We start from the raw sequence: 24,749 nt of genomic DNA on the forward strand, positions 1-24,749 counted from the left end.
TTTCGTATGTGCTCCTTTTGTTTAATTAATAGGAATCTTAACCATATAACTCATTGGATAAGCGTGCAAGCGCTAGACTTTGTTGTAGATCAGGAATTTTTGATTCCTCAGTGTTAGTATGCACTGGTTGTAAAGTTCGCTCAAGTCTTTACTTGAAACTGTAAAGGTTCTGTTCATCTATAAAATCACATATCGTTTCGACAAAAAAAAAAAAAAAAGTATGTGGTGTAGATTTGTACGTAATATATTTGAACAAGTCCAAGCTCAACTCAGGTCATATTTGGTCTCTACTACCCATCAAGGCATGCAATGGTTTTGGATTCCCGATATAAAGGTGCTTTTGTTTCTCAAAGGTTTAGAAAGGGCCGTAAGAGATGAAAAATAAAATTGAAGGGGGCAAAATGGGACAATTGTAGTAAAGTTCAAAATTTGCGTAAAAAAAAAAAAAACCCCATAAAGCGTGACCGCCCCAAACCCAAATATAACATGTCATTGTGACGGGTCGCCCCATTTACCCGGCTAACCGCCTTTATCTTCATTCACCCCGTAACAAAATCCCTAATTCTCCCCTTCCCCTCTTTCTCACTGACGAAAAAATTGTCAAAAATCCAAAGAAAAATGTATAATGGAATCGGGCTTCAGACGCCGAGAGGTTCGGGAACGAACGGCCACATCCAGACGAACAAGTTCTTCGTGAAGTCAAAATCGAACAAAGTAGTGACGGATTCTTCGATTAAAGGCTTCGATGCCGGCCAGGGTACCGGCGGCGTGACCCGGAAAGCCAATAAGGAGATTCTGGAGCACGACCGCAAACGCCAGATCCAGCTGAAGCTCCTCGTTCTTGAAGATAAGCTTGTCGATCAGGGCTACACCGATGCCGAAATTGCTGAAAAGCTTCAGGAGGCTCGACAAAACCTGGAGGCTGCCGCCGCTGCTGAAGAAGCTGGCGGCCCTTCGGCAATCGTTGTCTCCTCCTCTGATAACAAGTATCGACACTTTCTACAGTCTGTTGATTTAGTTAATTGATTAGGGTTTATTTTGTTGTTTTTCTATTGAGTGTTTTCTTTCTAGTCATTACTTGGATATAATTATTTGTTGATTGAACAATTAATTGAAAGTGACTGTTAGGGATTATGGATTTTTTTTTTTGAAATTAGTTGTATATTGTGCTAGTGATGCACCTGTCCTGCATCAAACTTGTTGAAATGGCCAAAATATTGTTTATCCCAACTCCTTTGCCCCTCTGACAATGACCAAACATTAACTCTAAAAGAGTATTGTAGGCATGCTGCTTGCTGTCTAGCTACCTGTTGTCAAGAAGGATGGTAATATCTGTAGGCTACTCTGATAGTAACTATGACATGAAGGGCAGGACGAATTATCTCCATTTACTGTTAGTGTACCCTTTTTTGGGTTTAGTTTTTGTTTTTCAAACTACGTAAAAGGCAAAATAGACTAGAATTGCTATGTAAATATATGTTACTGCTTTTAATTGCTCAGTGTTGTTGTAGATGTGATAACCATCTTGAGTTTTCATTTCATCATTCTTGTAGTTGCTAGTCTTAAATATTTGGGTGTTTCTCTCAGGGTTTCAGACACACAGACACACCAAATAGCTGCTAGAAAGGAAAAGCAAATGGAAACCTTAAAAGCTGCTCTAGGGATTGGATCTGAAACTAACAAGCAAAAGAAGCAGCAGGATGCTTGGGTCTTGGATTCTGAAGGTAGTGGCGAGGACGAAAAGATAAGAAGCGGGATTCTTGTTGATGCTGCTGGCTACGGCAACATTCATGAAAAAGATACAAAAAAAGAAAAGGTTCAAGATACGAAGAGTAAGAAGAATGATGGTGAAAGAGATACGACAAAGAATCGCAAGAAGAAGCAAGGGAGAAGAAGAGGTGAAGACTCATCTGATACAGACACAGAAGGGAAAAATGCAAGAGAAACTAGTGGTAAGCGTGGAAAAAACAGGAGGGCAATTTCTAGTGATGATTCTGATTCTGATATTGAGGAAAGGAGGCAAAAGTCGAGGAGGAAGCACAGAAGTAGTAGAAAGCATGACAGTAGCTCCTCCAGTCCAGAGTCTAATTCTGATTCTAGTTCAGAGTCAGAATCTGATTATAGTTCTGATGAGGAGCTGAAGCATAAAAGTCAAAAAGTTAAGCAACTGTCACGACATAAGCGGTATGATTCTGAGGATGAATATAAGCGATATGGTTGTGAGGATGAATATGACATTGGCAAGAGAAAAAGTGATAAAGAGAAGAAAAGGAATCATCATAGCAGAGCTTCTGTGGCAGAGAAAGATGATAAATTGAAGACAGGGAATAAAGGGATGCAGAGAGTCAATAGAAAGTATGGTAAGGGAAGTGATATATCTGAAGAAGAAACAAGAAAAACATTGGTGAAAACTGACAAAAGAACACGCCGGCATGACACTGATGAGGACAGTTCTGATTCTGATTATGATGGGAAAAGGAGGACCAAGCGAGGTAGAAGACATGATTCTGATGAGGATGATTGTGAAATTAGGGGCAAGGCTTCTCTTGAGAAAAGCAGCAGGAGTGATTCAGACTCTGAAACTAGTGATCAGGGTCATGGGAGGTATGAGAAATTTAAATCCAGTGAGAAGAGCAGAGGTGGTTATGAAAACAATGTGAGTGGTAGAGGTGGAGGAAGTGTAGTAAATGAGACATTCAAGAAATTGGAGCAGCTGCAACAGTCAAAGCATGATGTAATGGATGGATCAAGGCAGGGCAATCAAGAGACGACAAGGGGTAAGAAGAAGATGGATGATGAAGATCGGGAAGGAAAGCTTGAGGTGAAGTCAAGAAGGCGAGATTCTGGTAAAGAGGCTGATAATGGAAGTCAGAGTAAATCACTAAGGAATGAGGAGAATCAGGATAGAGATGGCAGAACGATTAGAAATGACCGAGGACATGAACATCGGGGCACTGGAAGGAATCACCGTGAGCTGCAGCATGGGGATAGGAGAGGGATTCAGGACGTTGAAAGGTATGGACAGGATAGAAGAGGAAATAGGGATGAGGATAACAATCGGGGAAGAAAGCACAAAAGAGATGAAGAGGAAGAAACATATCGGGATCGTGAAAAAGATGGGGAGCATCAACAAGAGAGGTTGGAGGAAGAGCATGGACGCAGAAAGAATGATAGGCATAGAGAATATGAGTCGTCCAAGAGAGGTCGATATGATGATTTGCATTCCAGTCGAGAAAGACGATATGATGATGATAGGCGTGATGAGCGGCGATCTAGGCGCTGAAACATGGGTAGTTGAGACTTGCAGCCAGTATCTATCCACTCAAGGAAAGAATGAGTTAGTTCTCCGCACTAAAACTCGACTCTGACCAGAAGTTGTTATAATTGACATTCCATGTTGTGTTAACCTTTTAAAGATTGAAAGTTTAAGCCTCTTGATGTTTTTACTTTTGTCCTCCAGTAGCTTCTATCTTTAAATTAGCTTCAACGGAAGCAGTCAGATAAGGCTTGAGTCAAAGATTTTTGAGACTGCTATTGTCACCTTTTTCTACTTTTGCCAGTTTAGAATTTTGACTTCAGTTTATTATATTTAGCAACATTGCAGCTCCTAATCAGATGATATCTTTATGATAAACTATATTTGGTGTCTTTCTGCATTTATTTATAAATTCCTTGTAGCGTCTCCTGCAAATGAAGAATGTTATGATACAACTTTACTTTCCACATTCTAAAAATGGTTGTTGCTTGTTTTGTGCTTATGGTTTTACAGCTTCCATTTGTAAGATGCAATTTGCTGTATTTGGTGTTACAAGTTATGACATACTGATTTGCTTTAATTTTCTCAGGTTTCTTCCGTGTAGTGCTGGTTTCTCAGACTCTCTGCTAGGTCTGGGCCTGTTGAGGATTTGCATTGTAGCTAGGCGACCTGCTTTTATTTGATCATGTACTAAAAGATGTAAAATCTCTGCTGTCAGACCTGGTTTTCTGATGGGTTCTGTATCTGATTTTCCCTGAACGTTTGATGTGAACTAAGCTTTTGTCTTCAACAGTTTGCTTGGCTCGAAGTTTGCTCATTTCAATGTCTGAGTTTTGATCACATATTGGTTCAAATTTTTTTTTTTTTGGGGGGCTTTCTGTGTTGCTAATTCGTTTTAAGCTTTCAAGGACAAAACAAATCTTGCCTGCATTTCGCTGCTGCACCCTGTAAAAGATTCCAACAGAGCTGCTTTTGGTGAATAATTAGACTTATTGTCATCGAAGGGGTCAATAGTGGCGGGGCGTGTTTCTCCGATGGCTCTTACTCCTCACCGATTGAAAGTCTATCTCTAGAAATTAATTTCAAATAGATTGTGAGCCAATGAAAGAACAATAAATACCAATATGAGACTTTAAAGAAGAACTAGAGAATTTCTACGGTTGCCTTACTGAAGGTCGATCTTTTCCCGCAAGTAGTGACCAAAGTTGTAAGTGCTTTCCTTCTGCTGTAAATGACGCCTTAGTCTCCCAAATTTAGACAATTTGCTTGATGGTAGCTGAATGTTCGAAGGAAACAAATTCGGTTCTTAATCTTTTGAATCTAGATCAGAGAAGGACAATTGATAAAATTGGGTTCTTTATTCTTTTTATTTTGAAAAAGAAAAGGACAATTGACGGAAGTTGGCCGTTTCAGCAAAACAAATTTCTGGAACAAAAAGGGCATTTGATTGAATTTGGTTCTTTATTTTTTCTATTTTGACCAAAAGAAAAAGAGGATAATTGACAGGAGTTGATAATCGCTAAAAAAAGTCACGTGAAAAAGTTTAGTGTATAACTATGAAGGGGTCTAAGAACTTCTTTTTTTTTTTTTGGTCAACGGCAACAATTTCATTAAATCAATAATCACTATACAAATTAGGGCAACTGCTCTGCAATATCTACTCGAGCTGTCACAAGGAGTCAAGTTGGAAGACAATAATCTTTCCACTCAATTTCACCCTAACAAGTTCACAGTAAACTTTGCTAATTTGTGGCTAATAGAGTATAAGACTTGCGTATGCATAATTTTCATAATGCGAGCTCGTGTGGACACTCCCATTTTTATTAGGGATAATTCTAGAATTCTCGGCTTAAGGTTTCTGACATTTTTGCAAGTCAAATGTTGTTGTTGGGCCATCTTTAAGGTTTCTGACATTGTTGTTGTTGCAAGTCAAATTATTTCTATAATTTTTTTTGGGCCCATTTCTGTTGAGTTGTTTTCGATAGTGACACATAAGAGGGGAGGAAAAGGATCCCCATAAAAAGTTGAGGAAAATTACGAGTTAGTTTGTCAAAAAGAGTATCTCCAATATCAGACATTGGGTTACAATAATACAAGGAAGAGGCAGTTGAAGTTCTAGGCAGCAGCGAAACTAGAAATGCAATTCAGTAGTACAGTCAAAACTTATCATTTGAAATTCTAATAAGAGAAGTTCGCACTCCCATATTAGTCTTTTTCTGCTCTTTAGAAACATATTATTTAGTGAGTAAATTAGAGTGTACTGTGCAAAAATTAAAATTGGAATGCGAATATCCATTCCCTTTTAATAATCACAAAAGCATTCGAACATGCTCCAAGAATGCAGCAAATGTATTCAAAAAGTGGAGCACATAATATTATTCTACAATTTCACAAATGTCACTTCATCTACAGATACCATATCTCCAAACGTGTGCGAAAACTAGTTTGCTGAAATTGGCTTTGCCATGTATATATATTTCGCACAGGGAAATGCAGAAATCCCCTAGCATGTATGAGTATGCTTCGTTCTTTCTGTCTGTTCATAACAGGTTCTTATCATCCATTTTCAGGAACTTGTTCGCATGCTGCTCCAACACAAGCAATATTAAGTTGTGGCACTCTTATTTCTTGGAATATTTCCTTTACTTTTAACAACAAAGCTCAGGGGATGCTGCTATTTACTGTGTGTCTCATTCCTTTGAATGATATTTGATTACAATGTGTAACTACTGCAGAAAACCACTTGTACATTAACTGCGGTGGGAATGCAGCATTAATAAATGGAAGTTATTAGGAAGCTGATCTGCAACCAGATAGAAAATCAACTTTCTTTCCAAGTTGACAACAAAGCTTGAGGATACAGTAGTGTGGGAACATATCTGTTCGGAGACAGTAACCAGTACATGGTAAACAAAACCTGCAATATTTCCATGGCTGATGCACCCTTGTATGCTGGGGCTTGTGCATCTCCAATATCCTTGAAATCTCATGGATTTTGTTTAAGAAATGATGAATATACAATTATACTTCACTTTGCTGAAATAGGATGGGGTGCTAAAACGGATGTTAGTTTCAGGAGAAACAGAGTTTTTGATGTGGAAATCCGGGTATCGAATCGATCCATTTCACTAAAGAGCTGTCAACTGATAACTGGAGAGGTTGATAGAGATGACAACTGCAGGGCCACAAAGTACCGAGAGATTTCAATATAGAGGAAGCAGCCAGGATGTATACTTCCAAGTTCCTGATGACAGATTTTGGGAGGAAAAGGAAAGCATCGATACACCCGGATATTAAACCAGACGCACTTTATAAGCTGCAGTCTGCAATCCATCGGAAAGCTTCTTCAGTGCCCAGTGCCCACCCATTAATTCGGGAAGCGTATCAATAATAGTTTTACAATCTTTTGCAATCAGTTCAGAGGATAGTGAACGAAATCCTAAACATCTGACTAGAAAACCTCTTTTTGCTATTTTATCAAAATTGCAGTATTGGCTCCCTAAAAACATAGGCGAACCATACATGAAAAACTTCACACCATTGCAGGTTGCATTTCAAACCCAGCAATCGTTCAATCTCTCCAGTCAAGGACTTGCCAGTGCCACCAGCAAGAACTGAGATCATGATCATCAGAAAACTCGAGTCAGATACACCAAATTTATCATCGCTCTTGCGATGACAGTCAGCAATGATAATACCTCCGCAGCTAATAAGAACAATTATGTAGAAACAGAACCTTTTCCATTCTTGGAAACCAAAAAAGAAAAAAAAAAAAAACCAGAGCATCATTGAAGTTCAGATAAAGTAGGCTGTGGAAATACGTTTGCGATTCCAAGGAATAAAAACAGAAGGAAAATCCAGAATTCGCGTATCCTCCGAAAAATCCCACTTATGACTTAACCGTATGGTATGATATCCTTTCATCATATCAATCTTGAGAGCACACCTTGGTTTTCCAGAGTTTCCACGGCACCATCTCAAGTTCATGCATTAGAAGAACATTGTCAGCAAGTAGACCTTCCCTTAAAATAGGCACTCTGTGAAGACCTAATCAAATCAGGCAGGACCACCTTCAAACATTCGGCAAGAACTTTAGAATAGCATTTTGTATACATTGTTACAACATGATATTGTCCTCATGTCCTTCATGGTCATAGAAGTGCTCCCCTTAGGAATCAAAGCAAGAATATTGGCATCGAGCGAGACCAATTCCTATGATTGGTGTTGAATCGAGTTGTTTAGAAGCCCTTTATTTGGGAGGAAAAAAAAACTCAAGATTCTCCAAACACCATTTTTTTTTTTACTAAATTATTATTTTTCTAACCATTTTTTCATCTCATATAGTACAACATGTTAGAAAACGTACTAAGTAAAAGTAGATATATAGAAAAATTTATCCAAATAATCTTCAATCCGATCACTCCTGTTTAATGGCTTGAATAAAACCCCACAACATTCCAACTTTTCACAAAAGAATCCACTGCAAATCCCATGTGCACCAATGGCTGTTCCGTATTTCATAGTACAAAATTAAGCTTTGTGGATTTCTTAATCAGTAACAGGAGCTTTTATAAGATGTTTGTGTGCCTCAAAAAAGGTTCTTTTAATCTCAATCTTGACACTTCGAGAACTCAAACGACTAACTGACCAAGATCAAAGAATAAGGTTTGAAGAAACTTAACAACCTCATGTTCTAGAACTCAGTGAGCTTAATCTCCAAAGTCTAGAGAATTTATGTCACATGAAAAAAGTCAAATTGAAATTGGCCAAAGAAATACAAATAAAACCCTTTACCATCGAAACAAATTATCAAATTATTGTTTACTTGTGTCTTTGCTTCCATGCTATTGTCAATGGCATTTCCAATTTGCAAATTTTGTAGTAAGGATAGGACTTGTTGTTACAATGGCAAAGTGATTTTTCCAAATAGTCTTATGCTTTGTTTGGATTGCATTTTTCTGGATTTTTTTTTGTAGAAAAATTACTATAAAGATTTGATATATGTGAGGTAAAAAGATGATTGAGAAATGTGTTTGCAGAAAACCTAAAATTGCTACCCAAACAAGGCCTTAGGTTTAACTAAAGTCCAAATCAATCTCATTGTTAATAATTAACTAAGTTCTGTTAATTGTCCTTTCTTTATTAATATTGGAACTATTTAGTGTTTAAATATGTTTTGGTTGAAACTTTAGGGACCGTTTAATCAATATTGAATTATTAAAAAACCAGATTTATTATTATTTTTTAAAATTCTGCAAGTTAATCTGGAGTAGCGTCAAAACTTTGGAGACTGAAACTGCAATCAACTTTTATTTTTTTTTAAGCGGCATGCCTAATTAAATAAAAATAATGGATGTATTGGGGTATTTGATTTTTAATGTTAAAATCACATTTTCCTTCGTTAATCAGTTTTTGTCTATTATAACAAATTTACAATACATATCACAAAAAGTTTCTATTGCTGCCATAAAATTGCTATACAGTTTCTAAAATAAAATTTCATATATCCTTTTAAAAAAAGTTAAAATCAAAATCAGGCATAAGTTGCATCGCCTATTTTTTTCAGACATTGTAAGGAGAGTAAAACAATTTTTCTTTTGGTAAAAATTTTAACTTTTCATACATTTCGAATCTAACAATTATCACTTCGTCATATTTTGGTGAATCATTTGATGCTTTAGCTGAATATATCTTGGAATGCTCTTTTCCTTCAAAAATATAATTCCATGCAATTCAAAAGTACAAAATAGTCTAAACATTAAGTAGCATTTTGGTAAAAAAAAAAAAAAAAGTTTAAGAAAAAACAGACTATTGGGTGAAAGAAATTATTTTGGGTGTCAGTTTGTGACTAAGCCTTACATAAACGTGTGCATAACTTTTATAATGGAAGAACCTAGTATTTAAACTTACCAATTTGCGGTAAAAAAAATAAAAACATTCCTGACTTTCTTTTTTAATACAATTTAAGTTAAAGAGAACGATCATAATGGCAATTAAAGATAAAAATGTCCATCCGTTTTTTTTTTTTTAACATGATCTAAAGATTCAGGTAACGTGTTGCTTGTATACATTTGAGTAGTTTAAAATACAATTTGTACGTTTTTTGGACATGAAAAGAAGGTCCAAATAAAATGTATTGCTAGTAAGCATTCAATGTATTACTAGCAAGCAATCAAGTAGTTTAAAATACAACTTCGTATCAAAATAGTAATTGCTCTCGTAACGAGTATACTCCAAAATGGGTGGCAAAAATGGGACTTGGGGCAGCTACAGTTGTCAGATTAACTGTTTCTAAACGATATAATAATACTCTTTAAACATTTGTAATTCTACATGAATTATTTGTAAAAGTTCTCAATAGATATGTAATTATTATGTACAGCCTCACATGAATAGCAATAAAATATCATACATTTGTTGTAAAGATATACAGAAAAAATTACAATTCATGCAAATGGAGCTACACTATTCAAGGACAATTGATCCAACAAAGCGTCCCTACCTAGGGATGGCAATGGGGGCGGGGGGCTCTCGGGGCGGGGGTTGGGGCGGGGGCGGGGGGGAATTATTTCCCCCCGCTTAGAAACGGGGCAGGGGGCGGGGGAGTATACCCCCGCCCCATCCCCTGCCCCGCTACCCGCAAAACAAAAAAAAAAAAAATATATATATATATAAATATATATAATATGTAAGTTAATTAGTTATAAACTTATGATAATGATATTATTAGTTAGATGTATTATATAATGTATATTAGTTTATGTAATATAATTGATATTATCAATTATATGAATAATTATGCATGTCTACTAATAGAATTTATTAATTAGTTATACTAAATTTACTAATACATTTATACTAAATTTCTAATTACACTTAATAGAATAACACTTTTTTCTCAAAAAAAAGCACAAACACAATAAAGAATTAGTGATTGCATTTGTACTAAAAGTGAAAACTTGACTATTTTAGTTATATTTATTTCATCATATTGGATTGTATTCAAATAACTTCTATTTGATTGTTTTTATGAATTTCAATTGTAAAATTACATAAATAATAATTTGGTGATGTGTTGATATTTTAGTACTTGATTATTTATTAAAATTTAATTATAATAAAATTTTATTAACCCCGCGGGGCAAGGCGGGGCGGGGGCGGGGGAGCAGGAAACGGGGGACGGGGCGGGGGACGGGGGGAACTAATCCCCGCCCCGTTGCCATCCCTATCCCTACCCAAGTCCGTAAAAATGTTGGTCAGCCACAATTGAAAGAGATTTGAACTTTGAAGGTCAAATTAAGAAGTTGGACAGTTTCAAATTCCCACCCCATTGTCAAATATGTTGTCCGGAAAAAAATGAAGTAGCATCCAAGGAATAGATTACTGGGCCAACACAAGTTACAAGTTAGTTTAATTGATTGTCAAACATATTGTCATTTTTTTTTATAAAAAAAAATCATGTATTCTAACTTTGCAATCAATATGATATTGTCGATGTGAAAATTGTGTTAGTAAATAATTTATAAAAATTTATATAAATAACTTAAAGTCCCGAAATGAGTTGGCCCAATAAGAAGCGTTGGTATTTAAGACCTTTCAATTTATACTAAATAAAAAACAAAAACAAAAATTAGGATATGCCTCGTTTGTGATGGTGATGGAAAGTAAACCTTTCAAATTTTAATTACAAAAAAAAAAAAAGAAGAAGAGATGACCGGTCAACTGAGAATCATGCAAACACAGGAACAAACGCGTTTTCGTTCATTTTATCATCATTATTACATTTGTTGTAATAATAGTCAAAAGCCTGCCTGCCTGCCTTGAACAAGCAAACAACCAACCAACAACACACGGGTCCAAAGTCCAACCTTGAGTCTGACTAACTCATCCAACAAGAACAACAATGCTAGTATAGAAACCTCCAAAATCAATTCCCCGTTATATAATATCAAAAACCCACCAAGAAAACATCCCAAAGTTTCAATCTTTATTATAGAAAAGGGAAAAAAAGTCCAATGAAATATAATTCAGTCCCACTATTCAAGAAAAGTAGTGTGTGAAGCTAATGAAAGATTTTCCAATGGATGATCCTCTGATAACAACTCTTTCCAACTCGGTGCAAGCTCTTGGTAGAGGTTTTGATGTAACATCTGATATTAGGCTTCTTTACTGCAAGGGAGTTCCAGGGTCGAGATTAGTTCATATTGATGAAGAACATACTGAAGATCTTTTGGTGTCTGATGGAGTTACGGTCCCTAATGTTTCTGTTGATATTGAATGCTCTAGAGGGAAGAGAACCACTGAAACCACCCCTGTTTTGAGCTTCCATGAGGTCAGCTATTCAACTACTTTTTCTTCTTTTTAGTGTCTCTATTTTATTTTTTGAATTTTATGCTGTTCTGTTTCTGGATTTTAATTTTTAATTTTTGACGTTTGTTGTTGGGGGGGGGGGGAAGCTAATCTATGAGGTTTGAGTATTAATTTTCTTTGTTCTTTTCTGGGTTGATGAGTTTTATTGTTTCTGAATTATGGTTTTTGGTGAGAAAGCATCCAAGTGGTTGTAATACTTGATTCTGGTACTACAATTTATGTTTCCTGTGGTTTTTTTTGCCCCTTTTCTTGGAGCCTAGTGTAGAGTTATACTTAAATTCATATTGACCGGTGAGATTCAGGTGTTGGTTGCCCCAGAATTTGGGGATTTGAGTGCTTTGTGGAATAATTATGTCCTTTAATTCCTTATGGTCAGATAATGTGTTCCCTATCTTGGGAGGTTGTATGCTTCAGACTATAGATAGATTTTGAAATAAAATCAGCGAATAGGATAATGGACGGGGATGCAAAGGGCGCACTTTCATTCTCCAACCTTGAGCCGTGAGGAATATACCCACTTATTTGATTACTTTATCAAATAGGTTCCAAGTTGACGAGTTCTGGTACTTCTAGGAAGTATCAAGTACGAAAGTAAGACAGATTCTTCATTGACTTGCTTGAAAATAGGCATTTTTAGAGATAACCGTGTCAAAGTTGGATTGGCAGCTGGCAAGGGGCATTTTGTTAGCCGTTCCTCAACAATGGACGTGAGAGAACTATTGGATGTATGCATTGTTAACAGAGTACTCTGGAAGAGTTATGATAGTGCTGAAACATTTGGGCAATGTCCTTACGTGCATTTCTAACCTTTAAGTTTTCCTACCTGCAAGGCAATTTGTTTTGGCAATGTCCTAACTCACATTGCTAACCTTTAGTTTTATCATTCTGGTAAAGAATGCTCATTTTAATGTGAAAATGACTACTCTATAATTTGGTCCATGTCTTTGCAGCACTCTGGGCTTAAATAACATCAGGGTTGGCCATTTGATTTAATTTTTCCCTGTGCGTACACCAGTGGTACTGGTGAGGGTAGTTTACATAAATTTGTTACTCCTGTGTTATTGGTTGCCTAATCGACTATTGGGCATTTGTGGTTGAGTTGTTTCTGTCCAACTTCTGAACTGCTATTGCTGAAGTGCCATTTTCTTGAGTCAATTGCTCATTTTGGTAGGTTTCATTGGGTATTTGACTGTCCAATTGGAGACAGTTGTTGAGATTGTGGGTAGAATTGTGTCCAATTGCTGAAATTTGTTATTTTGATTAGCCACTAGCACCGCTCATGTCTTTGCAGCACTCTGGGCTTAAATAACATCAGGGTTTTGAGTAGTAATAACTTAGTGGAAATTAAAGGTCAAACATTTTGTATTGGGAGATTGAATTGATTTAGCTAAGGTTGAGTAAATATGAGGTTCAAGATTGGGAATAAATAGAGGGGCTAGCAATTTTGAGAAGTTGTGCGTGCCATTGGTGATTTGTCAGTGAGAATTATATTACGGGATTGATGCAATCACATTGAATATTGCCAATGTGAATTCATAGTTGGAATTTGACTAATATATTATATCGGTATCTATTCATCCTTACTCAAGTAACTTCATGAGTTGCCTTTAAATAGTGCTTCCAAGTACTGTCTATAGCCTTTCTGATACATCTGCAAAACTGTGGACTTTGAATGGATATTTAAGCTGATTTTGGCAATGAGTAGCACCATCTTCTTGGAAAACTAGCGTGCAAACCAATACATTTAAATTGGAACTATTAATTGAAATTGATCAATCTGATTGATGCTGGCCTTCAGCCGTACTGATAATACCATTGTTCTTGCAATTGTAAAACTCATCACTTCAGTAATTGGAGTGATAATGCTATATTAGAAATGATGAAGACTCTCAACAACAGCTGAATCAACCAAATACAGACTCACAATTCCACACCATCGAACTAAGGAAAGATTTTCCTCAATTTGATGATTGACAATGTTCTATCCAACCAATGGTTGAAAGAACTGTATACCATTTGATTTTATTTGACACTGAAGGATGTTCTTCAGAGATCCTGATTATACTTCCTTTCTTTAGTTGCCTTCCTATTTCATTTAGTTTACTTGGAGGCCAAGGAACTTTAGTTCACCGGAAATACTACTAAGGGTTGACCTTTAGATTGTATCCTTTAAGCTTTGCATTGACATTTTATATGTAATGATTAGTGAATATCTCATCATCTTCGAGTTCTGCTCATACAATTTTAGGCTTTGTACTAGGCCCTTAATCAAGGTTTTCTCTTGGTTTTCAGCTAAGATCAATGCTTCATCGTAAATTAAACCTTTTATTTGCCTTTTTTTGTGCTTGTGTGAGCTCAATAGCCTGGTCCAAGAAGTCAAATTTTTGACTTTAAGCATTATGAAGGAAGAGGATGCACTAGTTCTCTACTAATTAGCTTAATCTTTAATTTAACTCCTTTTCAAGTTCCCTCATGATCTTGACACAAGATTTAGATGCCTTGCTGCATGTTATCATTCTTGGGAGCAAGTACAAATTTGCAGTGAATAAATTATGGACAATTGTGTGTTGACTATAATGGCTGACTTTTTGAAGAAGCCAGAGAAATTTAGTACTTCATAAATGAAGTTAATGCAACAAGAAATGAAGGAAAAACTTGAAGTAAACAAATCTATGCATTAGGATATTTTTGTATATTGATGTAAAAATAGGCATACTTTACAGACAAACATAAGTAGTTATATCTGTATACCAAACATGCAAGTATGTGATTATGAATATAATTATATGCATCTAGTTGTATCTTAGAGGTCTGCATATGACACATCACAATCAAAATTGCTGCGTAGCTGCCTAACCGGTTTCCTCATGATTCTTATTCATCATGACCAGAAATTGAACTCCATTTTAATTTAATTGTAATTTCGCTGTGAGTGCAATCCCCTTCCTCTTTTTTTCTTGCAAAGCTTCAAATTTTTAATATAGGGTCCATTTGTGAGACTCCTTCCTGTACTTTCCAGCTGTCGCTACTTGATTACTCCTGCTTATGACCCCAGAAGAAGTTTGTATTTAAGTTATTTAAAGCTTGTATTTGGCTAGGTCTCTCATTCAGCATCTTCCTTTTTTATTTTTTCCTTTGAGCTTCAGCATTCATGACTTCTGCTGATTTACCTTTTATAATCTTCATTATTGAGGAAAAATGGTTTACAGTTTCCATTCTTTTTATCTCAGCAGATCTCGACACTCAGTCATTGGTCAGACCAATTATGTCTCATTTGTTTGCTACAACTATCATTGTTTATGCTTTGTTGGTGCACATGTTGTACATTATTGTCATCTTTTTTTCTGGAGGGAACTGCATGATTTGAACTGCTGATTCGAAAATTTATGGTCTTTCTAACTTCAAACGGAAGAAAAGTAGTCCTTCAGTCATGCCAAGAAGCCAAAACTGGAAGTGCTGAACTAGAAAAAACTAAATAATTAGAACTCATGAGGCAATTCAGGACTATATACATTAGAATCCAGGCAAAAGAAACAAAAATTTGCTTGCTGCAAGCTCTTTTATCAATTGTTGTGCCTTTAATCCTTCCATTAATCAAATTTGCACTCTAAAAGATGTGACCACATTATTTTATCTTGACAAGAGCCAACAAAAGGTTCTTTTGTGATTAACTTACCGTGTATGTTAGTCTTTTGTGCTTTACTTTGCTCTTTCTTCATCAGTTTTACCAGCCAGTAAGAAATGCATGTGGAATGTAAGGTACCAAAGCAGAAAAAACAAGGCCTGTGCTTATGTAGACTGTCCACTCCTGTGGTTGATCAATGTATAACAGAGTGCATTCTGCTTTGAGTTTGCAGATGGCAAAATACTTCAATGATAAGGCAAAGATCTCCGGATCTGTTCCACTCGGAAGCTTTAATGCCATGTTCAATTTTACTGGATCTTGGCAACTTGATGCAGCAGCTACAAAATCCCTAGCTATGACAGGATATATCCTGCCTTTATCTATTGTCAGATTAACGAAAGTTAATCTTGTTTTGAGGGATGAAATCAAGCGTGCTGTTCCATACTCTTGGGATCCAGCAGCCTTAGCAAGGTGAAACCTATGACCTTGGCATAATGACTTCTGCATAAGTCTCCTCTTGCCACTTAAATAATGTGATTGTGTCTTTGCTGTATAGGATTTTCAAGAATGTTGGTTAAATTTAAACTTATTTAGAATTGCACATTGCAACTTAACATAGATCTTCAGTGGTGAGTTAGGATATGCAGTAATATATTGTCATTTGGCCCACTTTTGCCTTCAACATACCAAGAAAAAGACAGAAGCAATGTTGAAGTTGAAAATTTTGTTTCATCTTCATGGTGCTTGTTCATTCCTTAGTCTCATTCTTATGAGTTGTAGATACACATCCAGTTGTCTTTAATAAATCAAATTATTTATGCCAATGGAGTCTTGGAATTCTGTTGACCTTTTTCTTCCAAGAACAAGAAATTTATAAAGGTGTCTGTAACTCATTAAGTGCTAGCGAGTTGTTTGTGTCCAAAAACTAAAAAGTGAACCTGCATATGAGACAAACTTGGCTGTGTTTCCTTGCAACAACCAGAGAAAACTCTGCAACCAATATATCTCAGAATTGCACTGAGATATAGAAATTAAAAAGCTATTAATGTAGTTTAAGCTTCCTTCAAACATATTTTTGAGCAAGGCTGGGACTACTACAATGTGAAAATGCTAGAAAGTTCTTCCACATAGATATCTGCAAGAATCAAATTAAGGAATAAAATCGAGACCACTTCTTACCAACACATAGTAATGAAGCAGGAGTAATTCAGAGTGTTATGCATCTGGATTTCTGCTAGTCTTCATGAGTTTGCTATATCAAGCTTCTGATGTCAAAAGTCCTCTTTCAGCTTTATTGAGAATTATGGCACCCACATTGTCACCTCTGCAACAATTGGTGGAAGAGATGTTGTTTATATCAGACAGCACCAGTCATCTCCTTTATCATCATTGGACATTGAAAACTATGTTAAAGATATTGGAGAGCAGAGATTTTCTGATTCCAAAAGCCTCCCAAGTGCAGGCCCCTTGAAATATAAGGACAAGGTTAGTGTAACATTACTTCACAACTATCTCACATAAGCATATGATTTTATGAGGTATTTGCATGACCTAAAGAAAACTGATTAAAAGTTTTGTTCAGTTTATCAAGTACCATTCTGCTTTGCACCTACATTCTTGTGTTTTGGATATGGATCTTATCATTTTGTGCATTAACTGAATGGAAAATTACTTTCATGTGCAGGATGTTACAGTTATCTTTAGAAGAAGGGGAGGGGATGATCTTGAGCAGAGTCATGCCAAGTGGGTGAAAACTGTAGAAACAGCACCAGATGTGATCAATATGACATTTACTCCCATTGTTTCTTTGCTTGAAGGGGTACCTGGAATAAAGCACTTGAGTCGGGCCATCGAGTTATACTTAGAGTGTAAGATCTTGTCCTCTATTCACTCTTATATTTTCTGTATAGACTACTTTTAAGACAGTAGACATGATTCTGGTGAGCTTTGTGCTATAGGTAGGCAAAAGCTTCTAGAGAATGTTTCATGTTTTAGGTCTCATTGTTATCCACTACATAGAAATTTGCCCTTTCTGCACTCACTTCCATAGTATATACTGCAAAGAAATTTTTCTAGCAATTATGTGAGTATTGAGATTGTATTTATGCATGCTATGTTCCCCCTGCTATGCACATCAGCATATTTGGCTTTGTGACAGCCTTGGCTTTTTAGATTGGGGGACGTCTACAGTTTGGTGTTCATACTGTTGCCAGCTCTTGCTATTGCTCTATGGTTCAGTATCCTGGTGCAAGTTTTAATATCCAAATCTCTGAAGAATAAAATTCAGAAAATTTTCAAAATTAAGGTGAATCTATTATTGGGGACCAACCTGTTCATTGAATTCTCAAGACACTACTGATTTTGGCCAATTGGTTTGTGGGATATTTTTGTTACTGTAATGGAATATCATATTACCACTCTAGTGTAGCTGGATATAGTATATTTGTTTTGCTAAAAAACATCAAGATTAAAACAACACATATTGTTATTTCTTTTCAGGCACGATACTCCTTTTATTTTCTGTGTTCCAGAATCCAAGTTCAAGTTGTCTCATTCAGTTTTTGATTGTAAAACTACAATTTATTGCTAAAGTTTGTCACATCCAATAATTATCCCTCAGGCATTAAGAGAGTGTAACTTGCAAAAATGCTCTCTCTTCCTTAAATTACAAGAGACTTTGGTTTACTTGTTTTATTTTGTTGCTCGCAGATAAACCACCTATAGAGGATTTGCAGTATTTCTTAGATTTCCAGATTGCACGAGTTTGGGCTCCAGAGCAGAAGAACCTTCAGAGAAAAGAACCTGTTTGTTCATCTCTGCAGTTCAGTTTGATGGGCCCCAAGCTTTATATTAGTCCAGATCAGGTATAATTTAAGGAATATATATAGTTGTTTTATTAATTGCAAGAATAGCTTTGGTTTATCTTAACTTGAAAATTTTGAGTTGTGACTATGGTTCTGGCAATGCCTCTTCCTTGTTACTTTAACTTTCTCCATCCAGAAATATTGGCAAGGAAAGAGAACAAGGGCAAATTAGTAATGAACAAGACAATTTTTTCCCAGCATGCTTAGCTGATCATTTATGTGGTTGTAACATTTGCAAGCAGTACTTCCTTGAGCGTGTAGTAACAATTAATACAAATACTTTGTGCAAATTGACGTTTCACATTCCTCGATTGGCAAAAATGAATGTTGATGTTTTCAGTATATGTACCTAGAGTTTTAAAACTAAATATGTTTTTACACAAAGTTCAATACTAGATGCAAGAAACCAGTATTAGAAAGGTAGGAGGTGATTTGGAAGAATAGAGATGGATTCTTATGTTGCATAACCATATTGTAGGGGCAACTTGAGGATTCTCCTAATCTTTTTAATTTCTGAACTTCAATTGAGACACCTTCTTGAAGGCAGCAGGTCCATTATATTGGTGGTTGATTGATTAAGTGAATTGTTGTGGAATCACAAATTGTAACAGTGAAAACAAGCAATTGCACAACAGTTGAGCCTAATCATGCACTAAAAACTAAAAGCTTCAAGTGACGTTACCATTTGGCTTATTGTAGCTTGTGGAAACCTGTTGTTTTCGTGGGTTGATGGAATAACTGCCATGGTGTTACAGGTGACAGTTGGACGTAAACCTGTTACTGGACTTCGGCTCAGCCTGGAAGGCAATAAGCAAAATCGTCTTGCAATCCTTTTGCAACACCTAGTTTCTCTACCTAAAATCCTGCAGCCACATTGGGATGCACACATGGCTATTGGTGCACCCAAATGGCAAGGTCCTGAGGAGCAGGACAGTCGATGGTTTGAGCCAATCAAGTGGAAGAATTTCTCTCATGTAAGTACTGCACCTATAGAGCATACAGAGACGTCTATAGGGGATCTTTCTGGTGTTCATATTGTCACTGGGGCTCAGCTAGGTGTCTGGGACTTTGGTGCTAAAAGTGTGTTGCACCTTAAGCTTCTGTTTTCAAAAGTACCAGGATGTACTATAAGGAGATCTGTATGGGACCACAGTCCCGCTAACTTGTCTGCCTCACAAAGGCCTGATGGCTCTTCCACATCAGTTTTAAATCAGAAAACTGCTGATGAGAAAAAGGGTGATGGCTCAAGCCAAAGCGGGAAATTGGGAAAGATAGTTGATATGACGGAAATGTCAAAGGGGCCGCAGGATATGCCAGGACACTGGTTGGTCACAGGTGCTAAATTTGGTGTGGACAAGGGAAAAATCATGTTACGTGCGAAGTACTCCTTGCTAAACTACTGATGGATGATGCTGCTTGTAGTTTACTTGTTACCCTTATCCCATTTGCCATCTGTTCTCTTCATTAGAAAAGCAAAATTGAAGTATTCTTTGTACTGTTGACTACCATGTTATTCTTCTGTACATTATTGTTCATTATAGCTATTCATTTTGTAGTTGAGCTGCAGTTTCTTGGTTGTTTTGGTTTGTATATTAGGAAAATTTTTCAGGACACCTGTTGAATAAAAATTAGTGGCTGTAGTTACTTTGTGAAATGCATTTATTACCAAATTCCTCTTTTGTTTCTTGAACAAGTACTCGCATCTTGTGCTCTATCTTTTTCTTTGGCTTTTGCTGATCTTCTTGTAGCTTTCTGGTGAGGTAGAATCATTAGTGTTAGGTGAATATGTTTGCATAGCAGACTTGAAGTGCTCTCTGCTACTGTGCTCTAGCTGGGCAGATTGTGTATCCTTGTACTGACAGGTTAGAGACTGTCTTTTATTTTATTTATTTTATCTGTTTTTATTTTGTCATTTGGGAATCCAAATCCAGTCTTAAGATCAGTGATGCTCTTGCCCGTTTTTTGCTTGTTTGATTTGTTATTTTTTCTGTTTGATTTGCCTGTTTTTTTGTTTGTTTGTTTGATTTGCTTGTTTTTTACACCATTTATTCTGATCTTTTCTTTTTATTTTGAAGTAGTTAATAGCATTTATGCCCTTGATCTCAGTCAAGGCATTCAAAGTAACCTTCCATCGATTTTCTTCAAACAAAAATAATGGTTCCAGTTAAGCCTTCTATCCATCTCCATCCACATGCTGCCGCTTGATAAATGATCAGGGAATAAGGACTTTAAGGCATGTTTTAAAATATTTCGAGGACCTTTAATGGAAAGAAAGACACGACAAGGACCAGAGTGCCAAAAAATTATCATATTCTATTGGACTGATTTCACTTTGCATCCCTAAATTTATATTTGGTTTTCACTTTATACCCTAAATTATAATTTGGGATGCATTCTAAACTCTCAAATCCATCTCACTTGAGTCCAATTGTTAAAACCATAGGCAAATCTAACTGAATTAAGGAGTGCACATACAACGTAGGATTGTAACAATTGACCATCATTAGAAGGGCTAATTCAAACTTTTGCAATTGTTGCGCTCAAGCATTATGTGCACGCTCTTTGAGTCAATTAGTTCTGCTTACAAATTTAATGATTGGACCCAAATGGAACAATTCAAGAGTTTTTAAAGTACAATGTGTTCAAAATTAAAATGTAGGATATAAAAGTAAGAATTAGGTACAAGTTAAGGAGGTGCAAAGTGAAATTAGCCGTATTCTACTTTTTATTTCTAAACTTTGTCTTCTTTTTTTCGATATGTCAGTGTCCGCAAAAGCAGAGGACATAAACACTCAATAAGATTAGGCTAGATTAGGTTATAGGACATCTACCGTTGCAGGAAAAAAAAAAAACACTCAATAAGAAATTCCAAAGGCAAGAAAATTAAGTAACCAAATTTTCCCTGGTGGAAAGAAATGTCCAACAAACAGGAATATATGCTTTCAAATAAATTAATAATTTTCAAGAAGTAGAAAAAACGAAATAAATGTTTGGAATATTTTACATTTTAATTATCTATTGTGTTTTGATTTTCTATTTTATTGGTGGTTTTTTAAGAGTTGTAAGGTTAAACACTTTTATTAATTTAGACAACTATTATATTGTTTTTTTTTGTTAATCTAATTCTATTATTCTTTTTTCTTACAAGTACAAGAGGGTTACGTTATCCTATATATCCGACCTCATTCTATAGATTAACCAATTAGCTGTTAACTGATTAAATAGAGTTGGGGTATGGAATACAATTTTACTAAACCCGACTACTTGCGATTAAGGTTAGCGAAATTGCAAATGAACTGATTTCTTGATCCATAAACACCCCTATTGCTCATGTAACATATGGACAAATTTCACCAATCTTGGCCTCCTACAACTGTTGACTACATGTCTTCTTCTATCAATATTGTGCCGGTCGGTAACAGTATGTTAGTCTGATGCGTAAATTACATTTTATCCTCATACAGTTTAGTACTTTATCATATAACCCCCTAATAGTTTAAAACCTACATATAACCCCCTTATAGTTTGAGCAAATGTATCACAATTAGTTTTTTTTTTGTTAAAATTAATGGTCAACAGTAAAAAAAAATCCAAGTCTAACTAATAACTTAACAAATTCACTCTTTCACTACTTTTTCTCTTTTTCAAGGCGTCAATGAATTCTTTGTGATTCATCTTTTGACGATCCTTGTTTAAGCCATGTGTGCAGATTACAATCGATGTTACTCTACTATCAATCATTATAACTGCTTCATCGTTCAAGGGATTGTGACCGTGATTACCTCTTTTAGAAAAAACAGTATCAAAATGCACTGCTAAATGGTAGCACCATGAAACCAACGAACCAACAATGCCAAAACTCCTAATGTTGAGTTCGGAAATTCCCTCAACATATGGCACTTTTGAGGATATTGTTAGCACAAAAAAAGACACGCATAGTGGATGCTATTTTAACACATATAAAAATATGTGAGAAGAGGAGGAAAATAAATACAGAACAAATACTCAATAATTTTATTCAAAATTCAACAATAACAATATCAAGTCGTAACTTTTCGCTTATGACAACTCACAAATTAAAAATTCTTAGAGGCTTTTTCTCAACTCAACTCTCTAAGACTCAACGCAACTCTTCAAGTAACAATATACTAGACTAGTAGTATTTATAGATTGTAGAACTTTCTGAATAAACACAATTGCAAACCAAAACTTATTTGGAACTGACTTGAGATTTTCTATCCAATATGGAAACTAAACAAACGGGACACTGATATAAGAAACTAAAAAAATTAGGAGATAAACAAATAGGATAGTTTAGTTTAATTACATCATTACCTCTCTTAAACTAAACTCTCTGTTGTAGTAATTTTTAATGCCATATCAAGCGTAAATCTCCATAAATAATTCAATCGCTGTATGAACGATATGCTGCTTCAACTTGTAATGGATCATCAATTTCATCGTCACTTGTGATAGTGGATGAAACTTGTACTTCTTAAACAATTTCTTGACTTGATCACTTTTGTTAAAAAAACTCAAATATGTTCCCCCGTTCTTGATTTAATAACCCATTATTTAATTCATCCATATCATCAAGAAAATCTCCCAACACCACAAAATCATAATTTTCACTAATTAAGTTTTTAACATCGCCATATTTTTTTAAAATTTTTCTAGACTAATAATTGCATCAACTTTAGTAGTACCACAATCTTCAATTAATTTGTCCATTCCATAATTGATCTCAACCAATTCAACTATTTGATTTTCTTCATCAAATAAATTATCAACTCCCACAAAATCAAGAATTTCTATCTCATCATGATCTTTAATCACATCATTAATTTCACTAATGATTTCTTTCTTTTTCTCAATCACTTGTTAAATTTCTTTTTGAACTACAATTTCTTCATTTCAAGTGCACACATAATTTCTATAATTTTTTCTTTCTCTGCATCATCCAAATTTTTCTTCTTTCTCATCATAAATTTTTCTTCTCTACCATGACTACAATAAGAATTCATAAAAAAATTTCCAAACCTCCTGGCCCTCTTTGCATGTATAAATTTTTTGACTACATGTAATGATCCAATTAACTATTCTTCTCCAATTCTTTGACTGCACTACTTGATAATTCTCCGACTTCACTTAGGTTAGATATGAGTTTTTTTTTATTGTCAGAATTGAAATTTCTTGGATCTATTGGGCAAATCTCACCATAAAATCTAGACTTGAAACAATTAATCAGTAGTTCTGGTGATTAAAAGCATGTAAATGTCTTTTTGGGACTAACAATGATTTTATCATATTTTTTAAATATATAATTTAGAGATTCACAGTATAATTTTTATCTGCTTTTCAGACCTATTCTTTGACATCTGTGTATGGTTGATGTTGTAACTTCTGTCATTAATGCAGATTTTAATAAAATTATGATGTTTTAAAAAGAAAACTTGCTGATTAAGGTAAATTTTCCTCTATTATAACTTTGAATTCAGACATTTTGGTAACATTCCACCAAGCCCCGATGAACTCATACCGATTTTGTTATGCTAATGTTATTGCAGAGCATGCAATAATTGAGATTAAAAACTTAAATAATTCAAAATGGACAAATTTAAAATCAACTGGTTAAGCATACGTCTAAGAACATCTGACTCATTAGCCGACTACTTCTGGTCCCGCCGATTCAAGAACTCAATTAAAATGTATTGCAACATGTGAATTTCAAAGGAAATGTGAAGGAAATTGAAGAGTACAACTTGAAATTAAACTTGTCGTCAGTGGAAAATAACTCGACTGATTGTTTGCTTCAGTAAAGAAAAGAAACTTGATTGATTGATTGTTTAAACAAGAAAACAAAACTTGACTGATTAACTGTTGCAACAAATGATTGAAAGAAAATTCGACATAGAGAAATTTGATCTCAATTTTAAGTCCTAGATAAACTAAAGAGATTCTTCAAATTGTCAATTTGTGTGTTGTAAGAACTATGTCTTCTTCCTCCTTTCCAAGTACTTGTACTGGGAAACTACCTAATTATCAATTCAGTAACAGCCACTGATGGTAACCATTTTTTGTACTCTTTTCTTATTTTCTACTACTTTGAGAGGCACCACGTACTACACCAAATAATCAGCAACTATTATGCTCAACTTCGTTCTATCAGACACTACTCCCTTGTTTTAAAGGAAAATGACACCTTAAACATATGCTTCATCGATTGCCACATTCCATGACAATCTTATCTTACCATCTGTCGATGAAATTGCAACTGTGATCAACAGCGACGCATTTTTTTTTTTTTTTGGATAAAAAGAAAATATTATTAACTAAATTGCTGGGAATCGTCTAGCGTGACTGATGAACTTTGCTGATTTCATCTTGCTGGATTACCTATCAGTGATAACTTTCACCAATATCGTCCATCTTGCCTGACCAATTGTATGGCTGCTTAACATGGGCTGATTTGGCTCAAAATTAACTCGTACCCTATAGGTCGATGTTATCAACTTTAATACGTGAAAAATCTGATTGGCAACACCAAGATCGGTAACATTGGGAAATGGCACTTTGGACTCATTGTCAAAAAACTAGAGCTTCAATCGATAAGAATGCACATATGGGAATCTTC

General features: G+C 35.4%; 2 protein-coding genes across 2 annotated transcripts; both read left to right on the forward strand.

The window, feature by feature from the left end:
- The first annotated feature begins 581 nt into the window (after positions 1-581).
- Positions 582-4,096, forward strand: LOC113762558 (uncharacterized protein DDB_G0283697-like). The gene is made up of 3 exons (XM_027306058.1): positions 582-986; positions 1,588-3,337; positions 3,846-4,096. Exons 1-2 carry the CDS (start codon positions 619-621, stop codon positions 3,281-3,283), a joined length of 2,064 nt encoding a protein of 687 aa, XP_027161859.1. The 5' UTR covers positions 582-618; the 3' UTR covers positions 3,284-3,337; positions 3,846-4,096.
- Positions 4,097-11,091: 6,995 nt separating this feature from the next.
- LOC113763419 (MACPF domain-containing protein CAD1) lies at positions 11,092-19,800 on the forward strand. The gene is made up of 6 exons (XM_027307231.1): positions 11,092-11,588; positions 15,484-15,722; positions 16,541-16,736; positions 16,936-17,119; positions 17,961-18,115; positions 18,871-19,800. Exons 1-6 carry the CDS (start codon positions 11,322-11,324, stop codon positions 19,516-19,518), a joined length of 1,689 nt encoding a protein of 562 aa, XP_027163032.1. The 5' UTR covers positions 11,092-11,321; the 3' UTR covers positions 19,519-19,800.
- Positions 19,801-24,749: the final 4,949 nt, after the last annotated feature.

This window comes from Coffea eugenioides, chromosome 2 (assembly GCF_003713205.1).
Source record: "Coffea eugenioides isolate CCC68of chromosome 2, Ceug_1.0, whole genome shotgun sequence".
NCBI lineage: Eukaryota > Viridiplantae > Streptophyta > Magnoliopsida > Gentianales > Rubiaceae > Coffea > Coffea eugenioides.